Source organism: Myotis davidii, unplaced genomic scaffold (assembly GCF_000327345.1).
Source record: "Myotis davidii unplaced genomic scaffold, ASM32734v1 scaffold1699, whole genome shotgun sequence".
NCBI classification, from domain to species: Eukaryota; Metazoa; Chordata; class Mammalia; order Chiroptera; family Vespertilionidae; genus Myotis; species Myotis davidii.
Genome location: NW_006290312.1, coordinates 42,704 through 53,837, shown reverse-complemented (window position 1 = coordinate 53,837; position 11,134 = coordinate 42,704). Strand labels below are relative to the sequence as shown.

At 40.7% G+C, this 11,134-nt stretch overlaps 1 protein-coding gene across 1 annotated transcript in view; it reads left to right on the top strand.

Moving 5' to 3' along the window:
- Window positions 1-1,439: 1,439 nt before the first annotated feature.
- Window positions 1,440-11,134, top strand: part of LOC102765796 (cyclin-Y-like protein 1) — a gene marked incomplete at its 5' end in the record, with an annotated part of 17,642 nt that continues 7,947 nt past the window's right edge. The window contains 4 exons of the mRNA XM_006763450.1: window positions 1,440-1,537; window positions 4,495-4,530; window positions 7,248-7,299; window positions 8,147-8,266. Of these exons, the coding sequence (XP_006763513.1) occupies window positions 1,440-1,537; window positions 4,495-4,530; window positions 7,248-7,299; window positions 8,147-8,266 (306 nt within the window). The remainder of the gene's footprint in view (window positions 1,538-4,494; window positions 4,531-7,247; window positions 7,300-8,146; window positions 8,267-11,134) is intronic.

Sequence of the window (11,134 nt, the reverse complement as noted above, 5' to 3'; positions counted from 1 at the left end):
TGCAGGTAGTCAGCACAGTATTGAAGTTCCCTGGCGTCATAAGCCTCAGCCCTATTTTCAAGAAAGCAGGATTTCTGCTCTCTCTGGTTCTCAGTCTATTTTTAGTTGTATTTACACACAAGAGTCAATTTCTGCTACAGCCTCTGGGTGGTAGTGTTTCTGTCTTAATATCCTAGGCTAACAGGCCTCTCTACCCTGGATCTGTGCGCAATTCTGTGTGACTCTGCGCAGCCGAGTACTGCAGGCTGCCTTTCTGGGTCCAGTCCAGCTGTGGGTTAATATCTAGAATCCCCTTCTGCCAGCGGCCCTGCGGACCCCCTTCCACATTCGAGGGCTATACTGACCCCAACAGCCGCGAATTCTGTGGGGGCAGTTTTTCTCTGAGACTCTAGTTCTCACTGTGCGTGTTTCTCCCTCTAGCTTGGATCCCAAATCTCACCTTTCTTTAGGCCATGCCAGCTGTGTTTAATTCGCCAGTTGCGGGCGGGTGCTCTTAGATACAGCTGTTCCTTCTGCTCTGTGAGAAGGCACAGGGCCCATCCACGTTTGTCTTCACCAGAGCAGACCTCCCAGGTGCCTGTGGTCAGGGAGGTTGGAGTTCTGGTGTTCGTGGATTCGTAGTTGAGGTAACTGGTCCCTGGGCAATGGTTGTAAGGTCCCGGGAGGCATCCGTGATCTCCCCGGTTGAAGGTCAGGCTGGGGTTCCGATCACAGTCTCCACAGCGGTCTCCCCTTCAAGATGAGTGGCTCATCTGAGGTTCTCTTTTGAGTAATGTAATAATGGTCTTATTTTAACATGAGGAGAGTGTTAAATTCTCAGAGGTGTTTGATCTATTTTTGGGTGTGAGAGAATCTTAAAACAATACTTTTTAATTCTCAAGGTAAGGAAACTGAGTCCCAGAGAGAACTCTGGTCCCTAACTTGTGAGCCGCAGGCCAGCCCCAGCGCACACACACCTCTGCCTCAGATACATGTATTTTGTCACACTGTCTCCTGAACTAACATTTATTATTGGCTTTTATGTACTTCAATAAAATGCTCTTGCTTCAATATTACAGAAGGCAGTATGTCTTAATGTAGAAAATAAATAGTAGAAACAGAAATCTTGGCAGTTTTCATTTCTCAAGGAAAAAGACTAAAATCTTATTTTAAATATTTTAGATTGTTATAAAGGGAATTTATTATAGGTGTTTGCCAAGTTGGATTATAGGTAGTATGTTAAGGGCAGCATTTTATGACCCCTTCGTCAATTCTCATCGTTGGAAGTGAGAGCATGTAGTGGGTTTACGGTAGACCTGCACATGGTATTGCACTGAAGCAGTTCATAGAGTATGAGAACAATTGTACTGCTTAAGTGTTTGACATTTTAACCAAGGAAAAACACACTTTTATAGGTTTAACTTACCGTGATATTTTCTTCTGTTCCCCTTCCCATTCAGGTGTCCCCTGGTCACCTTAGGGAAAAGTACAGCTCGTGTGCTACACTATTTGTAGACAGCACTATTTCTCAGCCTGATTTGAAAGTCACCTTGCAGTGGTGAGTACAAATAGGGGACAGACCCCTTATCCTGCCCATATGTACTTTCATTTGATTGTCCTTTTCAGTGCTCAGGTTAAAAAACTGGTGTCAATTATATATTGATTTCCACTTCCATTTTAATCTTAGAGTGAATGGAAGAAGGGAAACCCACTTAACAATTAAAAAATCTCCCCAAAGTGTTCTCTTTACTGGAGGCATTACTGTTCCTGAGACACAGTTGAACACAATGAAGGGAAAGGTGCGTTTTACTGAATGTTTCTGGAATAAAGTATTTCTTCATGAGATACAGGCCTAAAACCATGTGTACTACTACCCTGGAAGCTGCTCTTGAAAGAAGGGACAGCTTGCCCCCTACTGGCACCAGAGTGTATCTGCAATTACAGTTCATTGGATTGTGTCAGATTTTCCCCCTCATACTTTCCTTTTTCCTGCACTATTTCTATATTGAAATGCACTCTCCTTCCAGGAAAAATGCATCAAAGCAGTCTTAAGAAACAACTTTTCAAGATAATTTCTTTGAGGGTTAAATTTGTTAAACTTAGGTTTTAATTTTATAGACATATTAAATTTAGTTATGTATATATGTATAGATATATAAACACATCTTCAAGACACTACATTATATCGATCCATATATAACAAAATCAAAGCAGAAAATCATGAAGGAGGTGAAGTTTGGAAACATAGTCACAGTCAGGTTTACGCTTAGGCAAACATAACAGTGTCATGATAATGAAAACTATTCATTAAATTCTTTGAGATGCACTTTAAAAACACCCTAATATGAAACCTTCAAGCTCACTTAAGAGCAAAATAAAACCAAACAAGGATGTAGAGCTTCCTGAATCCCATTGGCGTTGTCCAAGGATCATTATCGGTGTCTCCCTGGGATGTGAGGGTTGACTTTCCAGAACACAGTTCGGGAAATTCTATCTGAAATAATTAATATCCTCATTCCTAATTTTATTTTTCAGTCCTAAAACATAATTTATTTATAAACTTAATTTTGCTTATATTGTACCAACTTTTTGGCTAATTAAATTCTCAGTAACTTCTACTTTAATTAAAAACAGCCAGTTCACAATCATAATAATGTAAGTTTCTTCTCTCATAACAATAGTTGAGATCAAATTGAGCTTCAGCAAAACTGGAGCCCGCCTCTCTCTAAAGTCCTGAGCTTTGGCACCCAACTCACAATCACTAAGTCTTTTTCTTCAGTCTGGCCACTAAATCCGGGAGTAAAAAACCAGTCCTTTCTGGCTGCATTTCATAGCTTCTTTTGAGTTCATAAGAGTCTGATGTTACAGTATATAATTCAAAACTAGTTTCAAAGATTAACCTTTCTTAGACAAATGGGTGTTATGCTTTTTTTCCTTCAAATTCGTCTAATTTTTGGAAGACCAGTAAATTTGCATTTGTTCTCATCAGGTTTTGAAAATGATCATTCAGTACATTTACTGTTGGTAAAATAAAAGTTTCTTGAGAATATTAATAGAGCTCATTGGCCCTTAGGAATGGTTTTGAAAAAACGTTTATTGCGGGCTGGTAGTGCATTGTTCTCAATGGGATGGGTGAGCCTTATTAGAATCATTTATGCAATTTTTATCTAAATGTGTCTCTAAACACATGCATTCCATTTCTCCTTCCCTAACACACTCTGTCACTCTCACAAGCCTTCTGATAAGCTGAGGAGGGATGGAAGGCATTTTTATATGGAGAAAAGCATCTGGGATGATTTTGATTTTAATTCTAATTCATGAGTTCTCAAACTTTGGTGCACTTTCCAATCACCTGAGAAGCTTTCAAAACAACCCCAGGTCATACCCAATGCCAGATGAATCAGGTCAACTCACAGTTGGGGGAGGCATTTTGTCAAACTCCTCTGAGGACCCCAATGCACAGCCAAGCCTGGGAACCACACTGCCTGGTTAGAGGGCAGAAGAAGGAGAAACTGCTTCTCACTCTTGGTGGGACCTTGTCAGTTTTAAGCCTTGGTTACCTTTTCTGTAAAATGGGTTGTTGAATTAAATATTACAAGTTCATTGGCTCTTTTCAGCTTCTATACTTAAAATTCTGTGATTTTAAAATCAATTTGAAGATGAAACTGAAACACTATACAAGTACCCATCTTTGATGCCAACAAGGCTACAGGCCTTTTTACAAGTGCTAATATTCTATAACCTAGTTATAAAATTCAGATTTGCTTCCCTCAATTATTTTGAGCTTCATATTAGACACTGAGGGCAAAGAGGAAAAGCATGGAACTTAATCTACAGCGCTCCTTTGTTTCATGTTACACAGCATCTGGGAATAACTTTAGGGATATAGTAACTTACACAGTACCTAAGGACTTACATCTGCTCATTAAATTATATTTAAAGTAATTTGGAAATAAATGTTACTAATATTACACTGTGTATTACTTGCTGCATTGCTAGCACTGCTAATTGTAGAATTGTTATAACTATTGATTTTGTGGGTTCTACCATTTGCCATTAAATTTTCTAACAATTATGTAAAAGTGACCTTAAATAATTCTGTTTGGTAGAGAGCATTCTATTTACCTTTATGGAAATGACAGACAGTGGGTGGGCTGGTGGAAAACTACTATATGGCTTAAATTGAAGCATGTGCACAAATAGATCTAACTTGTAGAGGATGAAAGGTTCTGTGGGTAGAAGAACAAATGACAGGGGAAATGTGTAATATCTTATATATTATAATAATCATTGGAAACATGTCTTCTTACTAAATATGCCTCAGCATTTTGGTTTTCTAATTTTGCTAAAAGATAAAGAAATAGAACAAGGTGAAGAGTGCCCATGTGATACTGTCCTGAAAGAGGATATCATGGCCACTGGGCAGGTGGGAAGGTCTTCCCCCACCACAACCCTTTTAAAACATGTCTTCAGCCAAGACATAAAGTCAATTGTTACTTTTTCTTTTCTCCACAGCCTGGCATTAGCAATATATCATCACATAAGGAACAGGTGAGTTTAAACCCTGTCTTGTTATTCTAGCTAATAAACTTACAAGATATGAAGTCAGTGTGAGATTTTAACTATAGACATTGTTGGAGTAAGGTATGGTGCTGTTATTACATTATTAAAGGGCTGATGCACGAAATCCATGCAAGGAGCTTGGCCCTCACAGCCCCGCCTTGCCTGGGTCCTCACAGGAGCCCCAGAAGGTCGCTCTGTTGTCTGGTCTAATTAGCATATTATGCTTTTATTATTATAGATTGAAGTGAATCACTTGTTTTTGACTTAGGAGTCTTAATGCTTAAGTTATTGAGGATCCCAAAGAATATTTGTTTATGTGGACTATATTGATATTTACTGTATTAGAAATTAAAATTGAGACTTTAAAAATAAACCCTATGTATGTTGAAACATGGTTTTTATAGCACTGTTGAACTTTTGAGCAGGATACTGCTTTGCTGTGGTGGATTGCCTTGTGCATTACAGGATGTTTACAGCTTCCCCGGCCTCTCCTCACTAGATGCCAGTAGCACCATCTCCCCAGGCCCCATTTTGACAACAAAAAATGTACCCACCATGGCCGAATGTTTCCTGGGGGGCAGAAATACCCCTGATAGCGAGCCATAGTGTTAACATAATTCTTTATAAAAGAGAATCATTTTCCACAATAAATTGGTTGAATGGAAACTGTGTCACTTATTTACATTTTGCAAATCTCTTTATGTCTGGTGTAACAGAAGACAGCTGATTCTCATGTCCACTCTGTCTTCACACCTTCGTGATTACTCAGTCATCTCAATAATTTGTTTTGAATAAACAATTGAAGACCCAGCCTCATGTAGCTTTATGGGCATATTTTTAAAGCCTTCAGAAAATTGTGTATATTCTTTGATACTTTACTAAAAGTCCACAAGAGCTGGCTTCTTAAATTAGTTTCATGAACTTGTACTAAGGCCTCTTTTAAATTAGTATCCATTCATATATCTTGTATGCTGAATGAATCTTTTTACTTGTAAGTAATTTTGTAATATTATGTATTAATCACTTGGAAAGTATTGGTCCACATTTCTGTATACACTATCAAAACTCACTTTTGTTAGTTAGCGTCTTTATCACCACCACTCTTCCCAGAAAACCATTAAGTATTGAAAAGCTGTCAAGCTCACAAAAAAGGTACAAGTTTGTCCTATTCTTGATTTTCAGCTTGATAGCTGGAATTGTGCAATGGGCAAGAAATATATAAGTTATTTTCCTTGAAGTGACAGGCTCACTTTTCAGTTTTGAGATTATGACACCTGTACTATGAACTAAAGATGTTATTATATGAAAACAGTAGCTCATTCAGCTCACAACTAAGTTAAAGTCCAAGTGCTTTTCCTTAACACACCCACATTTCAGTATGCAGAAGTGCTTAATGCATACTTCCCCTTACTCAGAATATAAAAGAAGGATCAATATTTAATAGCATTATTCATTGTTAATTCTTTATCAAAGATGTGCTTAAGTAAAGCATATTTCTTGTCAACAAGTGGCAGTGAAGAATAGAATGACTACTAGCACAGGGCGGGACCCGTGCCTTGATTCTCATTCAGAAACCAGTTTTACTGACTTTTGCTTTTATACAGTCATTGCAAATATCAGTGTAAATGCAGGCAGTGCCTTAATACTTCTATACAAACAGTTTTGGCCTCATGGGTCTCCTGAAAATGGTCTAGTGCAGCGGTTCTCAACCTGTGGGTCGAGACCTCTTTGGGGGTTGAACGACCCTTTCACATGGGTCGCCTAAGACCATCGGAAAACACATATATAATTACAAATTGTTTTTGTGATTAATCACTATGCTTTAATTATGTTTAATTTGTAACAATGAAATTGGGGGTCACCACAACATCAGGAACTGTTTTAAAGGAAGGTTGAGAACCATTGGTTTAGTGGAACCACTGAAGCCTGCAAAACAGACTTGGAGAAACACTGTGTAAATGAGCAGAGTGTATTAGTGTGAAGAATTAAACTTAAAAAAAAGAGAAGCAGCCTGGTTTCCCTGGCACAGTTGGTTGGAGCATCGTCCTGTACACGACAAAGTGGCAGGTTCAATTCCAAGTCAGGGCAGCACGTACCTAGGTTGTGGGTTCAATTCTGTCAGGCCACATACCTAGGTTTCTGGTTCGATCACCAGTCCAGCATTTGCAGGAGGCAGCCAATCGATTTTTTTTCTCTCTCTATCTCTCTCTAAAATCAATAGACTGTTCACTTTTAAAATAAAAAGGCAAGATTTTTAACTCATACTATTTTAAAGAGACCAGAAGAAATACATAGTAAGAATATAATATAGGAAAGTGATAAGAGAAAACAAACAGTGAAAAAAACAGGAACTCATATTCACCATGAATGCTTGCCCACCACTACTGCTTTATAAAATGTTCCTGGGTCTGCCAATGTGAGCTTAGAGGACTGGCCATCGATTTGATTGACTAGCATTGCCTATTAGGGAGGGTCAATGCTTATAAAGGCAGCTCTGGCAGGTCATTGTAGAAAAGATTTCACAGAATTTGATGTGCTGAGTAAAAAGAGGTCAGAAAATTCCTACAGGATCTAAGAGAAGAATTTGTAGAAGGAGTTTCTTTGTTGAAGGTTAAGCTCCCTCCACCCCTCTCTACTCCCAGCAGATGTGTTGCTAACAGAACAATTCTTGGATTAGTTTTTAAAATCACGTTCTTATTTTCTAGAGATGCAAATAGATCCAAGGACATTTTTGATGAGAGGATCCATCCTTTCACAGTAAGTGCCAGTTGTATTGAGGTTGTCTTTTTCTCTCAGACCATTGTCTTCATTCCCAGCTGCTTTGCTTTGAAATTAATCACTGGTAGAAAATTACTCCCTCCAGCTTGGAGTCAACATTATCTTCCTGTAGGTTTTCTTCCCCACCCCATGTTGTATCTAATAATTTAACAAAAGGAATGTTGTATAAGAAATATGTCAGCAAGACCTGAGTTTCAGCTTTGTATACTAGTAAGTAGTGAGCTAAAATGAATCAACATACCCCCAAAACAAAAAATGTATCTTTAAAAAAGCTAATTGCATAATTTTTATCATCATGCAATACAAATGTTTATAAATAGATATGTGAAAGATCTCTATGAATAAAAATTAAAAAACTATTTAAATTAATTAGAACTACAGAAACATTTTTAACTCACTTCCTCAGACATGCTCTATAGCACAGTGTGGCTGTGACCCTAAACAGCACAGCACAGCCTTAGAGCCTGATGGTTACAGGAAACTGAAAGCACATTTTTAGAGTTGATCGCAGAGCAGTATGACATGGCGACAAGCATGTCTTTTGAGCCTAAAAATAGTTTGCATTTAGACTGAATCCTGTAGGGGGAAGGTGGAAAGGAATATACAGTTTCTGAGGTTGTGCCTGTATTTATCTTTAGTGAGTGTTGGTATTCAATCACTATTGTTTTTTAAGGTCCCATTGTTTATATTTAAAAGACTAAGAGACATGTCACCCAATCAAAATTATTTTAAGCGGCACGTGGGCACAAGTGGCAGACTGCTGCCATAAAAGTACTTAAGCATTTTTCTTCAGTGGATACTTACATTGCATTTTTTCTCTTTTCAGCAGAACACGGTTCAGGAGGAGCACTTTACACACAATCCTGACCCTGAATCTATTTACCGATTTATTCACCCGTTTTTTATCTCTATAAGTGTAACAGCCGGTTACGCAATATCAACTTTGGTAAGATAGTTCTTCTATCAGAACTTTATTAAGGGAAACCTATCAAAGGCGGTAAAGTTCACACATTTGATAATAATCACTATGATTAAAAATGTCCTTGCTTTTCTCACCACAAAACAATTGCTATTAAAGGCAGCAGGAGGGAGAGATTTCCAATTTCTCCCTCCAGACCTCAGGAGACACACTCAGCGCACACAGGCACACATACAAGTTGTGCTGATGGGGCAGGATGGGGGCAATAACAGAACCTTCTGGGCCCCAGGCAGTGACAGGTTCAGTGTAGGTCTAAGGTGAGTCACAGGCTGCATTCCCCACGCTGTTGTAATGTGTGTCCTGACTGAGAACTAGAGCCCTAAGTTCTCTGTTCCTTGGATGATGGGTGTTCATCCGTCCTTGCTGTCCTCTTGTGCCTACCTGTGACGTTGCCAGGATTCTAGTGCCAGTAGGACCTGAAAGGGCTTTGGTAGTTGCCTGCTCAGCTACAGCTGTGTCATTCATCCAGAGAGACATAGGCACACCAGTGCACAAGACGCACACATACAAGGTGTGCTGATGGGGCAGGATGGGGGCAATAACAGAACCTTCTGGGCCCCAGGCAGTGACAGGTTCAGTGTAGGTCTAAGGTGAGTCACAGGCTGCATTCCCCACGCTGTTGTAATGTGTGTCCTGACAGAGAACTAGAGCCCTAAGTCCTCTGTTCCTTGTATGATGGGTGTTCATCCGTCCTTGCTGTCCTCTTGTGCCTGCCTGTGATGTTTCCTGGATTCTAGTGCCAGTAGGACCTGAAAGGGCTTTGCTGGTTGTCTGCTCAGCTACAGCTGTGTAAGGGCCTGTGTGTCATTCATCCAGGATTCCTGTGGAAAGAGGGTGTCATTTGGAATGAGTGGTCCATTCTAGTGAGAAGGAATGGAGATTGTACCACTCCTCCCTCGGCCAATCCTAAAGGGGAAAGTCTCCTGCTTGGTCCAAAGGAAGAGTACTTAGTGAAGTGCCTCCTCCTTCAGTGTTCAGTCAGAATTTTGGAGAGGCAGCCTGTGCTTCTGAATAGAGACCCCTCAGTGGGCACTGGACCAGACACAGGCCTTTCCATGGAGCTGCCAGCCATCTGGAGTGCTGAGCACAGCTGATCAAAGGCGTGAGTGGTGCTCCCACCTGGAGAGCTAGGGAACTCAGCAAGGAGAGCATCTGGGGTAGAAGAGGGTGGGTCCTTTGCAGACACTTTAAGCTCGATGCACCTGAGACAGAGGGGCATCTTCTAGGGAGCGTGTGAATATATGGAATTAGAGCATGAATCTGACTGGAGGCAGGGGATTAGCATTAGCTATTCCAATGCCGAGAAAGCATGTGAATAAAAAGTACATGGAAGGTGCTCGCTTCGGCAGCACATATACTAAAAAGTACATGGAAGATAGAAGAGTGACAAGAGCAGATATTCAGTGGCTATTCATGGAATGAGCAACTTCTTGGCAGCATTGAGCACTTTGACCTCACTCTCCTTCTGGAACCTCCCTTATCTTCCTTCTTTTTTACTGTTTTCCTCTGGTTTTGCCACCACGCTAAGCCACTCCTGGTGACTTCTCCCTTCAGAACTGAGTCCTTACAGATCTAAGTGCAGAGGATAGAGGAGAGACATTGTTGAATAAAGTGTTTGCTTTTATGGAGCTTCTGTCCTAGTGAGGAAGATAATAATATTTCTTTAACTGAATGTTGTTAAAAGTTGAATATCTCAGGTAGTAGTAAATACCACGAAGGTACAGCAGGGTGACGTGACATCATGCTGAGAGGGGCTTGATACTTTAGAGAGGTGATCCGGAAGAGCCTCTGTAAGAGATGACATCTGACCCTGGCCTGACTGAACTGAGGAAGATGAGGAGCTCTGGCGTTATGTGCAGAGGGAACAAGTGCCAGCCTCTGAGACGGGAACTTATACTTGGTATTTGAGTAAGAGTGAGGTGTGGCCAGTGTGGTCAGAGTGTGGAATGAGGGAAAGAATGTAGGGCATGAGGACCTAGAAGGGCAAGTGCTACCTGATTGGGCCTTGCAGCTTGCAGGCCATGGGAGGAAGTGACATTTTGATTTGTTTGGTGGAAACCCTTTGGCAGAGTTGAGCAGGGTGGGGAAGTGCTCTTGATTACAAAAGCTACCCTGGCTGCTTTGGGGAGAATGACTGTAGCTGGGAGACAGAGTGGAGGCTGAGAAGTCAGGGGCAATCACAGTGACATGGATGAGAAGTGACAAATAGAATAGAAAGTGGTCTGACTACCAGTGACAGGCAGAGATGATAAGATTTACTAACAGATTGCAGCAAGTCAACTCAATTAGACGTCTTTGGCCAAGCACCTAGGCAAATGGCAGTGCCCCACATGACATTAGGGCAGTGATGGCGAACCTTTTGAGCTCAGCATGTCAGCATTTTGTAAAACCCTAACTTAACTTTGGTGCCATGTCACATATAGAAATTTTTTGATATTTGCAACCATAATAAAACAAAGATTTATATTTTTGATATTTATTTTACATATTTAAATGCCATTTAACAAAGAAAAATCAACCAAAAAAATGAGTTCGCGTGTCACCTCTGACACACGTGTCATAGGTTCGCCATCACTACTCTAGTACCTGTCGGCATAGGTACCTGCGGAACAGGCCACCCCTTCCTGGGCAGAGGCAGTGTGAAATGATCCCCAGATGGGAGTCATGCCCTGAGGACGTATGTGCGTCACCTGGGGGAAGGCTGGCACAGGCGTGCCAGCTTAATTATGTGAATGATTTCCTCGGACCCACTTGGGATTTCTGACCTCCACGGGGTTGCTGCTTTTTCTCAGAGTAACAGTCCGAGTGGCTGCGTAGGCGCCCTCCACCCCAACT